Here is a 15,648-nt window from a genome sequence, read left to right as displayed (position 1 = left end):
AAGGGGTAATTATATCTTAGTTGGGATCAAGTACAGGTACTGTTTTATTATTACAGAGAAAAGGGAATCATTTAACCATTAAATAAACCCAATAGGGCTGTTCTGCCCCAATAAGGGGTAATTATATCTTAGTTGGGATCAGGTACAGGCACTGTTTTATTATTACAGAGAAAAGGGAATCATTTAACCATGAAATAAACCCAATAGGGCTGTTCTGCCCCCAATAAGGGGTAATTATATCTTAGTTGGGATCAAGTACAGGTACTGTTTTATTATTACAGAGAAAAGGGAATCATTTAACCATTAAATAAACCCAATAGGGCTGTTCTGCCCCCAATAAGGGGTAATTATATCTTAGTTGGGATCAGTTACAAGGCACTGTTTTATTACTATAGAGAAAAGGGAAATCAGTTTTAAAATTCTGAATTATTTTATTAAAATGGAGTCTATGGGAGACGGGCTTTCCGTAATTCAGAGCTATCTGGATAATGGGTTTCCGGATAAGAGATCCCATACCTGTATAACTGTATTAGAGCAACTAATTGCTTACTGGTTGCTATGGGTTGCCAGGTAGAGGCATTTAAATTTGGTTTTTGTTTCACTAGAGTCACATGGATATAGCAGCAGCAATAAGCCTCTGCAAACACTGGGCAGGGGCATAAATTCAGAGGCTTTGTGGAATGATCCAAATGCAGGAATTATAGGTAAAAATGATTGTCCCACATCAGTAATTCTAGTCTCTGACCGGCTACCTCCTCCTCTGGTGTTTGCTGAGTGCCACGTGCCATTTCCCTTTGTTCCCAGGGGTGCCCTGTGCCAGTTTTAGAAAGGTGTGTGCACAGTACAGAAGTCTCGGAGATCATTCTATACTTTGCTTGCACTTGCCCAAGCCTGACCCAGGGGCATCAAGATGGTGGTGCTCAGAAAACTGTACCCTCGGCATGGAGTGCCAACCCTCGGGGTAGGAGGTAAGCGACTAGAATTATTAAGGTGCTGCCACACTTGGCATCTCCACCGTGATTCCTACCTGCTGCTGCAGCACCTCTTGGGTAGCCTGGGCATCACTCGTGCTCCTCGTCCCTTGCTCAGGACATGCCAGTGAGCATCCAGTTACAAGAGTTACACTTTGTGCTCTTCCCATTGGGCTATATTAGGACGTGTGTATATTTAGTCTGTGTGTTCACAGAATCCGTGTGTGGTAGCAAATATCCATTTACTTTAGATATTGTGTCAGAATGGGCATGCACTCTTCATTGCCAAAGTCTCTTTTCACTCTATTGTGTTGACTGTCTCTTTTAATTATGATGTTTCTTTATAGCTAGACCAATTTGAGGGGTAGGAGAATGGCCTCTGTGTGGGATTATGGGAGCCTGGTTCAAATTATTGTGTTATAACTACCTGGTGGCTAATGGCAGCCATTTTTGATGGGGCTGTTTTATTAATAACAAATAGAATTTCAGTTAGGAACAGCAGCTATGCAAGTGTATGTTGTGCTTTACCTACTGCAAAGGCAGCTGCCATGTTTTTGGTCCCTGCTGGGCTTCTTGTTCTCCCTTTCTAATACTGACTGACTGCCAGTATGATCTGCTACATACCACTAGGGGGCACTGCAAAGCTGCAGGACTAAATGGAGGCTGACTCTTCCTTGATGTTCTTAGAATAGACCTGACTTGATATTCCTTCTAATTTAAGAGGAAATAACCTGTACGCACAAACCGGATGTAGTGTCTAGGTAATAAGCTGACTAAAGGATCCAGCCTCTGTTCAGCTATCATTTATGTATTGATCCATCCCACACCAGTATCAACACAACCGCTTGCCTCTTGTACTATGTTTTGGAAAATACATCTCTATATTTTTGTTAACGTCACCTTTTAATAAAATGTCTTTGTTTGTACTCGGTGAAATTCAAAATGCTTTCATTGTAATGTTGTCCATTTCAAATCCATTAGTGGTTTAGGTATAAAAAAAAAACTGGCCATGAAACCTGCATTTAGCAGCCCCCTCCTGAATCCAAGAAGCCCAGAATCCAATCCATCACCAAGTAGCAGTTTATTGATGAGCTGATGTTGGCAATTACCCCCCCCCCCCCCCCCCAGGGATCATGCCAGTGATGCCTCCATCAATAAATAATTGGACCCATTTAATATTGCTTTAGATGGCACAGTATTCATGGCATTAGTGTTATGAAATAAATTGACCTTTTTACCACTTTAAAGGGGAACTACACCCAAACATTTTCCAATATCGTGGCAGAAATCATTGTACTCGGCTTTTTCCCCACAATGCAGCATTTTTGCAGAGTTCCTGTATCTGGCACTAGACCCCAGTAGCGCACTTTGTACTAAATATCATGCAATTTGTAATCATATGGATGATCAATGGCAGGTTTATAGTACAAGGTTCCTTTGTGCATATAACATGGCACACTGCCTTCTGCCTGAGTCACAATTACTGTCTTGGGAAAACATACAAAACCCCATTAGCTAATAGAGCTTCTCCAGCAGAATCCTGCATTGTAATCAGTTTTTCTAAAGGGCAAACAGATTTTTATATTTAATTTTAAAATTCAACATGGGGCTCTCAATTGTTACTTGTGCTCTGCTAAACTTCAGTCACACTTTACTGCTGCAGTGCAAGTTGGAGTGATATCCCCCTTTACCCGCCCAGCAGCCAATCAGCAGAACAATCAAAAGGTAGCAGCTCCTGACATTTGCATTGTTAAAAATGCTTCTATGCTCCACCTAATTGTAAATATGAGAATAGTACTCAATAGTAAGAAAGCCAAGTCCGGCTTGAGACTCCTCCAGTTACATGGGAGTAGGAGAAACAATAGGTTACCTGAAAGCAGTTCTAATGTGTAGGGCTGGCTCCTTCTCCACCCCCCCCCCCCCCCAGCCATTCAGAAACAATGCTATAATTTTATTTTCATATTTGTTTTTAATTATTTATAAAGGATCAACATATTCCACAGCACTGTACAATAGAACAATGTATACATGAAACAAACACTTGACATACAAACAGAACAAGATGGTTAATAGATTATACGTGCAGGGTTCTAATGTCCATTGAAGCAAAAGATATGGTTGTTTCCATGCTAACGTGTAACCCAGGTTACTTTAGTGTTGCAGAATGGAGCACAAAATATTAATTATTTTGATTAAGACTAGAGCTGACCCGGCTTTCCCCCCAGTAGACCCAATCTCCACTGCATAGACATCAACTAACCCTGTGTTATCAGAGAGAGAGAAGGATCCAGCCCAAGATTCTTTAACACCCTAAGGTTATTGTCACACACAGCAGATCCTCGCCCTGCGGATAAAGCAATGATGGGGGGCTAAAAACATATGAAACGGAAAGTATTGGCCAGGATGGTCTTACTGGTAGCCATTTAGAGATGAATTATGTTCCACTCAATAGCCTATCACAAACAACGACACTCTAGCTGCACACACAAACCTCTCTCACCTGCTGGCAGCATGGGCACATTAACTGATCGAAATGATTCCGCACACCCTGGCAATCGGATAAGGCACTGGGATATATATTCAGCCCACTGGAACACTGAAGTAACATAGGACTTCTTTTCTTGCTAAGACATTGAGGTTAAATAGTGCAGTGAATATCAGAACCGATTATGCTTAGCAGAAGGAATAATAGGCACGTTAAGTAGTTGAGTTGGACCACCTGGCCCGCCATCTATGGTGAAGGCAAAAGTGCTGCAGTAGGTCCAAGAGAGGTGGGGGGATCCCTTTCCTAGGGAAGCCACAGCATTGGACCCAAGATTTCTGATGGCACCCCCCTTTCCTGCATCACAGGCCACATTATACCAGGTAAGGGTTGTCTAAGACAGCCACGCCTGCAGCTACTCCACCGTCAGCGTGTTCTATGGCCTTTGTCCGTAGGAGATGACCCACTTGCTCGTTGTAGATCATTTCACCACTGCGCCTAAAAAGGAAAATATCAATGTTAGTATTAGGTGCTTCAGCAGCCTTTGATTGGCTTCAGCCAGAGAACTTGTGGAACCTCAGTACCACTGGAACCAATCGCAAAGGTTATTCTCATGACTCTTCATGGTCAACTGGACATTGGCTCAAGCAGTTACCTGACATAGACGCCGAACATGCCCAGCTCACTGATGCACTCCGATATCTGCACAGGGCCCCCCGCTCTCAGCAGGCAGTTCTTTGTTGTCTTGGGATTGATCTTGTCCATTAATATGTAGGAGTTCCGTTCCTCACTATCTTTGCACTCCTCCAGTTTTGCTTTCAGCTCTTCCCCATACAGGTTATTGCCTTGAAAGAAGGTTAAACACCACATGGATTTTATTTCCAATATTCACCCAGTGTGTCTATGAGGATTCTCATTCATACAGGGCATGATATAGTAGAATACTAGTAGAATTAAGTCTAAAGCAAATGGACTTTCTGAATTTTCTTAAAAATGTTTCACCACTCGTTCTAGTGGCTTCTTCCGTTCATCTAAGTGGCAGGGAATTCCCCATCATTCCCCACTTCTAAGCTAAAATTTGTGAATGAGCCCCACACAACATGGAAACCCCTAATATACCTATCGTTGTAATCTGTGGATCTTAGCCCCCAAAAATTGAAATGGTGTAGTTTTATTCGGAGTGCCCCTCAGAGCCCTTTTGCAATTTAGATAAAACGTTCTATTTTTAGAGGTTTCTCTGAAGCTAAAAATTTGCTTTCATCTTAACATCTCTCCTTGAATGCCAAGAGTATCAGAGAACCTTACTGCCTTATGCAGTACCAATTTATTTCGTTACCCCCAGTCGGTTGAGCCAAAAACCTGGTATTGGCAGGCTAAAACTAATATATCAGAAACCACTACAAATAGGAAATTAATATAATTGCAAAAGTGCTCAGAGAAGTAACCGAAGTCTGAATCAATTCATGTTTGGGTTTATATCCCCTTAAATGACAGAACCTAATAAATAGCCTCTAAAATAATTGCAGTACATCCGGGGCATTGCAGGCTTCTGTGTAATTGCTATTAATGGCATAGTGGATGTGAATGACTTCCAAGCCACTGGCCCTTATTCTATCTCAGGGAAGGATATTATACTATTATTACATCCTGTTATTCTCACCTCCTCCTTCCCGCTGTGGTTTCAGCACAAATTGGTCTGGATTTGCAAGAGCCGCTTTCACGGCTTCATCTCCTTCTTCACCCTAGGGGCACACATTGAAATGATAAACAGAACCATAGCCCTTAGCACTGACAGTGCAGCTTCATTAAGTGCTTTCTGACAGGCAAATACAAGGGTCCTTATCATCAAGAGTAGCAATATGGCCGCTGACGTTAGGCTCTGATAAAAAGCAGAGATATCACATGATAGAAAGCAGCGACTATGCACTCTATTGGGGTTGTGAAATAAAAGACACTTAAGGTGCCCATACACCAGCCGATTCTAGCTGCCGATATCAGTCCCTTAGACCGTTTCGGCAGCTAATCGTCCCGTGTATGGGCACTACCGACGGGCCTGCCTGACCTGGCCTGAAATTGGCCAGATATCGATCGGGCAGGTTAAAAAATCTAGTTGGATCGGGGACCGCATCGGCTCGTTGATGCGGTCCCCGAACCGGCTTTGCCAATACCCTTCGTTATAATTCGATCGTTTGGCCCCAGGACTAAATGACCGAATTAGCCTGGATTCTACCACCTACGGGTGGGGGATATCGGGAGAAGATCCGCTCGCTTGGCAACATCGCCAAGCGAGCAGATCTGAAGGTGTATGGCCACCTTAAGTTTGCCCAGAAGCAGTAACCAATCCTGGGTGAACTTAGTGCCTTTTATTACATATAGGAGTATATAGCGCTAAGCATGCATGTTATATTTAGGGATGCACCTAATCTACTTTTTTGGATTCAGCCGAACCCCCGAATCCACTGAAACCAGTAACTGTAAAACAAATGCAATGTTACTAATCAATGTATATTGGAAATATATATTCTTTCATTAAGTAAAATTTAGTTTAGGTTGCCGTTAGAGCAAGCTAATCCTACATACCGTATCCAAGGAGTACAAGCCTGCGAAGGTTTCTCTGATTCGAGCAACTGCCTCAGGGTTGTCTGGAAGAAATTTCTCGAGAATGTGTGGGCGGCACAGTTCTTGCTGGATCTTCTTTGTGCCAACAAGTTGTGTTGCTATATCTGGGCATTTTGTAGCTCTGGATCTTTCCAACATGAGCCGTGCCTCCCAATCCTGCAATGTGAGAATGCTATAAACACCAAAAGAACAATCATACTGAACAACTTCTAATAACACTACAGACACACATTCCTTCTGCCACTTCCAGCAAATATAATTCCATAATCCCAGAGCTGAATGTTGGATGGATCAAAGCAGGGGTCATTGTTGAATGTTGTATATAGTAGCAGTGGGATAATAGCCTCTGGGAAGGGACTGGGGCTGTGGGATAGCAGGTATAGTAGGGAGAGATGGTGCCTATAATAGCAGTGGGGGATAATAGCCTCTGGGAAGGGACTGGGGCTGTGGGATAGCAGGTATAGTAGGGAGAGATGGTGCCTATAGTAGCAGTGGGGGGATAATAGCCTCTGGGAAGGGACTGGGGCTGTGGGATAGCAGGTATAGTAGGGAGAGATGGTGCCTATAGTAGCAGTGGGATAATAGCCTCTGGGAAGGGACTGGGGCTGTGGGATAGCAGGTATAGTAGGGAGAGATGGTGCCTACAGTAGCAGTGGGATAAAAGCCTCTGGGAAGGGACTGGGGCTGTGGGATAGCAGGTATAGTAGGGAGAGATGGTGCCTATAGTAGCAGTGGGATAATAGCCTCTGGGAAGGGACTGGGGCTGTGGGATAGCAGGTATAGTAGGGAGAGATGGTGCCTATAGTAGCAGTGGGGGGATAATAGCCTCTGGGAAGGGACTGGGGCTGTGGGATAGCAGGTATAGTAGGGAGAGATGGTGCCTATAGTAGCAGTGGGGGGATAATAGCCTCTGGGAAGGGACTGGGGCTGTGGGATAGCAGGTATAGTAGGGAGAGATGGTGCCTATAGTAGCAGTGGGGGGATAATAGCCTCTGGGAAGGGACTGGGGCTGTGGGATAGCAGGTATAGTAGGGAGAGATGGTGCCTATAGTAGCAGTGGGGGGATAATAGCCTCTGGGAAGGGACTGGGGCTGTGGGATAGCAGGTATAGTAGGGAGAGATGGTGCCTATAGTAGCAGTGGGATAATAGCCTCTGGGAAGGGACTGGGGCTGTGGGATAGCAGGTATAGTAGGGAGAGATGGTGCCTATAGTAGCAGTGGGGGGATAATAGCCTCTGGGAAGGGACTGGGGCTGTGGGATAGGTATAATAGGGAGAGATGGTGCCTATAGTAGCAGTGGGGGGATAATAGCCTCTGGGAAGGGACTGGGGCTGTGGGATAGCAGGTATAGTAGGGAGAGATGGTGCCTATAGTAGCAGTGGGATAATAGCCTCTGGGAAGGGACTGTATTGCCCTCTGTCCAGCCATTAACAAAGCCTCAAGCTTTTATATTATTCTCATTTTCTATATACTTAAGTTCACTGTATCAAATTTGAATTACTTTGCCTCAGCCAAACCTCATCTCTCTTTTTATGCACAATGACTGGCCTCTCCAAACAGTAGTGCAGTAAATGCTGTTAGGCCGGACTCCCTGTACCCCCCATTCCTAAACTGAATACAAACCTGCTCTGTATAATCTTGAGGCACATATCCAGTTCGAAAATAGGCGACTGCAATTTCGTATCCATCCCTTAAACAGAAACATAAAAAATGCATTCTAATTAATCAGATATATTTTTTCTTGTTTGGGGAGCTGCATCCTCAAACTCCCTCGAGTCACACCGAGACCATTGCAAAACGCCCAATGCTTTTATCTAATTCAATATATACTTTTACGTATGCCCCCTGAGTATAAAGGAACAAATGTACCAGATTCTAATTTAATAGCCCATACATCTGCCCCAAGGTTAAACTCACAGGAACAGGCCTCTATCTTTGTCTAGAGATCCTCTCTCATACACATCGGCTAAGCGTCTTCTGATTGTGCGGACGTTTCTGCAACAAGACAAAATACTCAATGTTGGAAAAGCTGTAAAAAAGGAGAAAAGGCACAGGTTACATAGCAGATACCAGATAAGTCTGTAGAATGCAATGGTGTTTTACAGAGCTTATCTGTAATCTGCTATGCAACCTAAGCCTACACATGAGTGACAAAATCTGTCACCATTACAATAGCTGTAGTTTTTATCTGTCATCATGAGTCCTGTACAATACATGAGCATACATAGGCAAGGTATGGATTATTTGTTCTCATTGGCTAGTTGTTGCACTGATCCTAATATTGGCCCATGTACCCCTTACAAAATCCACTGCAGACACGACAACAGCCATGTTAGATAAATGACCCAAGGTGCAGCGGTTCCTCTAAAGTGAACAACCTCAAACTTATACTGATACAAAACATATATGTTTAGAAGGAAGGTAGGCCTAAATATGGCCTGATGAAGGACATTACCTTTTCATCAGTTCATTTTCTATACAGCGTTGATCCAATATGTTCCTTTGCACGTTCTCAACCAGGAACAGAACAACAGCACTGAAAGGGAAGAATGAATAAATGGAAGTTTAGTAAATGCAGGGCTCTTGGAAGAGAGTGTCTGTTAAAAGGTTCATCTACAATAACAGCAGTTTCCCCTGAACTCTAAAGGTGTCCATACATGGTGCGATCGGCTCGTTTGGCGAGGTCGGCAAACGAGTGAATCATCTTCTGATGTGCCCCCCTACCCTAGGGCCAAACGATCGAATTAAAACTGCAGGTATATGGGCCATCAGACTGAGGGCCGCATCAACAAGCTGCTGCAGTCAAACCTGCCCGATCGAGATCTGCCAATTTTAGGCCAGATATTGGTCAGAGAGGCCCATGGGGGAGCCCCATACATGAGCAGATAAGCTGCCGAATCGGTCTGAAGGGCCCAATTCGACAGCTAAAATCTGCCTGTGTATGGCCACCTTAAGAGACTTGTAGGATAGAAGTAAAATGCCCCCGGGTTACCTGTAGAATTGGGCAGTGCATCCCGGTCACCTAAAGGGACAAAGCAAATTTTAAACAAGAGCATACTCAATGAGTGTGGCCTTGCAGTCCCTTGGTGCCCCACATACACCTACAGTCGGGGATCACAAATAAACCCCCGCAGTTGGCACAACTTGGTGACCACTGCAGCTGCCATTTCTGTTAAACGATTGACCAGTGCTGGGATTTTGCAGCTGTCACTAGCAGACCAGGTGCCCTTTGGGACGGCTGTGTGTATAAATGTGTGGGGGTTCCTTTTGACACCCCCAATTACAACTTAAACCAGTATTTTCATCCGATCTGTTTTTCGCACCTATATTCATTATTATCCAAACTGTAGTATTTGCTTTTACAGGGTAAAATATTTTTATCTGTACCCATGGAGACACCTTAGTACCCCTACACCCTCTGTTGCTACACCCCTTACTTTAGTGGGGCAAAAAACAACAAGGATATGACTTATGTACAATCTCTATATTTAATAAATATGTATGAGTTAATAATAACTGATGACTGAGTGGCTACGAGTACAGCTGCAGAGGTTACTTTGTGACCCTGACAGCAACGGCTTTGGGCTGCCCCAGAGTAACTCTTCTTTAGTAACATACGCAGATTTTTATTTGAAAGCACCATGCTACGATTCATGGGAAAGAAAGAGAATAATGATGCCTTTTGTGTCACACTTACCTGGTTGAGCCGTACACTGCCCAGGAACTTGCAATGCCCCAAGCGATCCCCTCAACTGGATTGTTGGGTAAGATGTTGCTCGCTTCTTCGGATTTCTTCAAAACCTTTAGCACGTGTCTAATAAAAGAGATATCAATGTGATATTCCACCGGTGGAAGACAATATATATTTCTAATTGCTTTTTTTTTTTTTTTAGTCTTACTGATGAACTTCAGGGACCCGGGCGGAAAGTCCCCCGAAACTGGCAGCAATGGTGTTGATCTCGATCTGTTTTAGAGCAGGCGTCCCGTCATCTCTACAATCAAACATGTAGTCCGATCGATTAATGCCCAAAAACACCTCCTGGGGAAAGGATACAGGTATTATGGAGTGCCTATGAGTACAGAGGTACAACTAACAGCTACAAAAATTATTTATTAACTATAATAATATACCCACTGTTGTAAAATATGAGAATATTAGAAGTCACCTGGTTTGGAGTTCCATGACCTTCAGCTTTGTGCTTTTATATGGTCATATAACTCCTTGGTAACTTATAATATCCTTATATTTTACAACAGGGGGTACTTAATTCACTATACTTATATAGCCTACCTGTTCGCAACCTTCTTTCTTAACTTGCCTTTGGATTTTTAATAGCCGTTGGATAAAATCATCCACTTTGGCGGTGCTGGAGGGAAAGAAAAAGAGGGATATTCTGTTTTCTATAGAGAAAATGGGATAGTTGGTGAAGCAATCCTAAGAATATTCTGCTCTGTAAAGGCTTTGTACACACAAGCAGCTTGTTTTTCCTCCCCTTGTCTGTACAAACAACAGACCCATGAATACTGGTTTAGCTTTTCCATGTGTTCAGATACCTGGAAAGAGCCTTTTCCAAGAAGTCCGTGTCCTGGCTGATCCGATCCACCAACAGATTAAAATCTTCCTGCACACTCTTGGCTTGCTCAAATAGAGCTTTGGGCACAGGGGATGGGAGAAGGGTCAATGGGGCAAAATTCACAACCTTGGAGGAAAAGAGAAAGAAAAATCAATTCAAGTTGCCCAGTCCATGGAGACCCAAACCCTTTTATTAACCCTTCACACCCTACTTCTTTCTTGGCCCATTACCATAGAAAAAGTTTCCATTTGACCCAATAAACTTCTTGATTTCTCCGTGGGACTACGCCATCTTCCCACTCTCCCTCTATTCTCTGGCTTGTGATTGGACGATAGGCAGAACAAACCGGTCTTTGTTCTGTCTAGCGTGCCCCCCACTTGAAGGGAATGATCAGCCCTAAACCTAGTAGCTATTATTTAACAGAAAAGTAAGACATCATTAAAGATGGCGGCCAGGGACATCGGTGAAGGGGAAAATTTTCATTGTGTATTTAAAAAGTCTTAAAGACTGCAGCTATGGTGGAGTTCTTTATGGTATTTATTCAAGAATGGCATAACTGGGTTTAGTTGTCCTTTAAATTAGAACATTACATTTAGCTGCCTGTAGGACTGCAATGTGCTGCAGTGTTACTGGCCAACATGTCCGACATGTATCAGACACTTTCATTTCATAATCGTGCTTACATCCGATGAGTTTGGACTCGCTTTCGTCCTCATCAAAACCCCCTGCAGCAAAGCGGAGTCAATTGCAATGGGTGCCAACTCCTCCAGCAGTGTTGTGTCGCTGTAGATATCCTCCCAGAGAGCCTCCATCTTGACCCTGCAGCAGAGAAACATTGATGCGCCTTTTAATAACTAGACAAATGTGTTGAGGGGACTGAGAGAATGAAAAACCCCACCCATTACACAGACACACTTTAGACTATCTTGTGTTTAGCTTCCCCTTTAAAGCAGGCATTTTTCTAAAATAAACCAGCAACTCCATTGCATAATGAAAGAAAATATCATTCTAAGAATCTGTTCATTACTTGCACATTTTTAGTGAGTTTAAAGTTATTTGTAAATGTAAGGGCTATCGAAAGCAGCATCTTTCTGGCTGTTTGTATTTCTGCACTGCTGGTTCTGACTCCTGAAATGATGAAGAACCAGAGAACAGAAAAGGATAAAGAAATATCTGCTATCAGTAGCCATAATATTTACAAATATCTTTAGAACCAGTTTATTGAGTCAGACTGTAGCATCAGCAGAGTATGTTATCCCAGGCACAAATTCCTCTGTTGTACTGAACTGCATGTGACACCCACTGTCTGACAGCTCAGGGTGCCCTGTATATTCACACCTCATGCGGGGAGATTAGTCACCCGCGACAACTTCGCTGGGCGACTAATCTCCCTGTGTACCCATCCCTGCCCTTACTCTTCAACCCCAGCCCCCGGTTTGTTCCTTACTCTCCAACCCCAGCCCCCAGTCTGTTCCTTACACTCCAACCCCAGCCCCCGGTTTGTTCCTTACTCTTCAACCCCAGCCCCCAGTCTGTTCCTTACTCTCCAACCCCAGCCCCCGGTTTGTTCCTTACTCTTCAACCCCAGCCCCCAGTCTGTTCCTTACTCTCCAACCCCAGCCCCCGGTTTGTTCCTTACTCTTCAACCCCAGCCCCCAGTCTGTTCCTTACTCTCCAACCCCAGCCCCCGGTTTGTTCCTTACTCTTCAACCCCAGCCCCCAGTCTGTTCCTTACTCTCCAACCCCAGCCCCCGGTTTGTTCCTTACACTCCAACCCCAGCCCCCAGTCTGTTCCTTACACTCCAACCCCAGCCCCCAGTCTGTTCCTTACTCTCCAACCCCAGCCCCCGGTTTGTTCCTTACTCTTCAACCCAAGCCCCCAGTCTGTTCCTTACACTCCAACCCCAGCCCCCGGTTTGTTCCTTACTCTTCAACCCCAGCCCCCAGTCTGTTCCTTACTCTCCAACCCCAGCCCCCAGTCTGTTCCTTACTCTCCAACCCCAGCCCCAGTCTGTTCCTTACTCTCCAACCCCAGCCCCCAGTCTGTTCCTTACTTTCCAACCCCAGCCCCCAGTCTGTTCCTTACTCTCCTACTCAGCCCCCAGTCTGTTCCTTACTCTCCAACCCCAGCCCCCAGTCTGTTCCTTACTCTCCAACCCCAGCCCCCAGTCTGTTCCTTACTCTCCAACCCCAGCCCCCAGTCTGTTCCTTACTCTCCAACCCCAGCCCCCAGTCTGTTCCTTACTCTCCAACCCCAGCCCCCAGTCTGTTCCTTACTCTCCAACCCCAGCCCCCAGTCTGTTCCTTACTCTCCAACCCCAGCCCCCAGTCTGTTCCTTACTCTCCAACCCCAGCCCCCAGTCTGTTCCTTACTCTCCAACCCCAGCCCCCAGTCTGACTCTTACTCTCCCATCCCAGCCCCTGTCTCCCCCACCATGGCTATCCCTCCCTTTCATCTTTTTCCACTCTCATTATTCCCAGGCTTTGTGCATGGGAGACAGCGGCACATGAATGGTGCAACAGGTTAAAGGGGACATATTACATTATGCTCATCTCCTAGTCTTTTATGCCCCCCTCCTTTAGATATACAGCTATACCCCAGAAACAAAATCTAATTTTACCTTTAAAAAATGCAATAATAGGAGAGTTTCAGAGGGAGCGACCGCACTCAGTGCCTGGGCTGAAGGACTGTTTGTGCCCATTCATTCTCTCACAGGAAGTGCTCAGAGTGACAATAAGAACTGCAGTGGCAGCCCAAGCCCCACCCCTTTCTCTCAGCCTGATTAAGCCGCCGTGTAGCTGCAGCCTTCCCCACAACTCCCATAGCCCATACTCCCTCCATAAAAGGGAGCCCTTATACTGTGCTGTAGCCCTCCTGCTGTCACATTGCCACTACTTCCCCTAGCCTTAGGCTGCTTGAGTCTGTGTCAGCCCGAAGGCCACCTACTTACATGGAGACACATGCCTTCTTGTTATTACCCAATAGTATATACACACACATGCTTTCCTATAGCATCCTATCAGGTGGCGGTACTGTATTTAAGTGAAAAATGAAGATATATGCCCCCTTTCCTATATCACATATCAGGTGGCGGTACAGTATTTAGGTGAAAAATCAAGATCGATGTCCCCTTTAGCATAAAAAGAAATGAATACATATTACCGTATTTGTAGCAGCACCCTCACCTGCTCAATCTCGTCTCCCTGCTCACAGGCAAAATAACAAGGATTTATACACAGAGGCAGGATCATCTCTGACAGGCAGTGCTGATTGGTTGCCAGAAGGAGGCTTGGGTTGCAAACCTCAAACTTGGAAGCAGTGCTGATTGGCTGCTCTGGCGACGTCCTGACTCAGCATGACTGGGCAGTCACACAGCTAAAACTCCCGGCAAAACCCAGCTTTCCACACCAACCTTTTGTAATGACAGTCTGCTTGGGCTTAGCTATTAACTTATCCAGATTTAGTGGCTTAGCCCAGGTCACTTTCTGTAGGTTTCTTCATCTTCATTAAAAGATTTAAAGGGGATATGTATGTATGTATAACTTTATTTATAAAGCGCCACAAGGGTACACAGCACTGTACAATCTTACAATATACACAATTACACACAGGGAAATTACACACAGGACAAGTGTTATAATAAATACAATAAATAAGTATAAATACACAGGGAGTAAGTGCCATGTAGTATGAGACACAGTAGGAAGGAGGTCCCTGCCCCGTAGAGCTTACAATCTAAGTATACCCAAAGAATAAAAGAAGTTATTTGTAAATGTAATTGCTTGGAAGCAGTTTGGACTGTGGGGAGGTAGTCGCGTGTATAAGTGCCATAAACATCACAACAGACTAAACAGATTAAATAAAAACACTTAGGGGTATATTTATCATGCTGTGTAAAAAGTGGAGTGAAGCATTACCTGTGATGTTGCCCAGGGCAACCAATCGGCAACTAGATTTCAACAGTTAGAAAACCAAAGCAAAGCATCTGATTGGCTGCTATGAGCAACACCACCACTTTTTACACAACATGATAAATATACCCCTTAGTTTCCTTTTAGTGGGTGGAGGTCGGCCACAGCTTTATTGATTGATATTAACCAGGTAAACATTCTTGCCCCATTATAACCAAAATAGGATGCGCCCAGATGCCAGCTACTGCAACCGCGGCGGGCATGTAAAGTACAATCTATTAAAACATACCTGATAGGGCAAGGACCAAATTCCAAAGTACCCGCCGACAGCTGTGACAATGTACCCAAAGTATCAATAACAAGATAGTATAATAGAATAAGAATAGTATAATAGAATTAAGATTAATTTTACCATTGTGTGTGAAACAATATACATGTACCATCCAACTAGAAACACACAAAAAAAAGAGGGTGGATAGGTGGGATGATCAGGCGCCATTTTGGGTGCCAGACAGGCTGCCAGGTGCCCATGATGGGGAAGTAAAAGGTGGGTAAGGTTTTCCACTGTTATATACCATCCCTCACATAGAATATACAACCAATCCTGTACCCCCACGTAGGGTTCTCACCACTCCCAGCACCTCCCCACAGTGCGAGGCACCCTTCATTAGCCACTTTGGTGCCCAAAATATCTCTTACAATTCATACAATTTTCAGACCCAGGAAGTCACTTTTTTGTACGATTGGTGTCTGCCAATTATTTTATGTTCAGAACATCCTCTGATTTATCCTACAATTTCAGTCTGGATGTTAGTTTTAGATCATAGCTTTTAAACGTACAATCGATATCCAAATGTTCGTCAGAAGAAAACTAAGATCAGAATGTGTATGGCCGGCTTTACACTGCTTCTCCGACTGCCCCTGAAACACTACGGGTCATTTAGCAAATGCAATAGAGAGAACACACTGGCGCAACTGTGTCAATATGCGCTCCTGCACCTCCACATGGTTGCCAATCTGTATTTCTTAGAATATGTTCCGCCAGGCTTCTCTTGCTTATCATAGTCAAAACCAAGCCCCACCAGTGTAA

At 44.4% G+C, this 15,648-nt stretch overlaps 1 protein-coding gene across 3 annotated transcripts; it reads right to left on the bottom strand.

Annotated features, from left to right (window-relative positions):
* Positions 1–2,920: 2,920 nt before the first annotated feature.
* Positions 2,921–13,932, bottom strand: gss (glutathione synthetase). 3 transcript variants are annotated; one of them, XM_012971675.3, is made up of 13 exons: positions 13,833–13,932; positions 11,330–11,465; positions 10,627–10,772; positions 10,364–10,439; positions 9,972–10,111; positions 9,770–9,886; positions 8,528–8,608; positions 7,990–8,067; positions 7,696–7,762; positions 6,034–6,228; positions 5,114–5,195; positions 4,109–4,298; positions 2,921–3,951 (listed from the first exon to the last, which is right to left on the bottom strand). In XM_012971675.3, exons 2-13 carry the CDS (start codon positions 11,456–11,458, stop codon positions 3,828–3,830), a joined length of 1,425 nt encoding a protein of 474 aa, XP_012827129.1. In that variant the 5' UTR covers positions 11,459–11,465; positions 13,833–13,932; the 3' UTR covers positions 2,921–3,827. The 3 variants fall into 3 exon arrangements, with proteins under 3 accessions (XP_012827129.1, XP_012827128.1, NP_001008045.1); XM_012971674.2 differs by having other exon boundaries at positions 13,810–13,913; NM_001008044.1 differs by lacking the exon at positions 13,833–13,932 and adding an exon at positions 13,268–13,327.
* Between the last annotated feature and the right edge of the window lie 1,716 nt (positions 13,933–15,648).

This window comes from Xenopus tropicalis, chromosome 10, assembly GCF_000004195.4.
Source record: "Xenopus tropicalis strain Nigerian chromosome 10, UCB_Xtro_10.0, whole genome shotgun sequence".
NCBI classification, from domain to species: domain Eukaryota; kingdom Metazoa; phylum Chordata; class Amphibia; order Anura; family Pipidae; genus Xenopus; species Xenopus tropicalis.
This window is presented reverse-complemented; position numbering and strand designations above follow the sequence as displayed.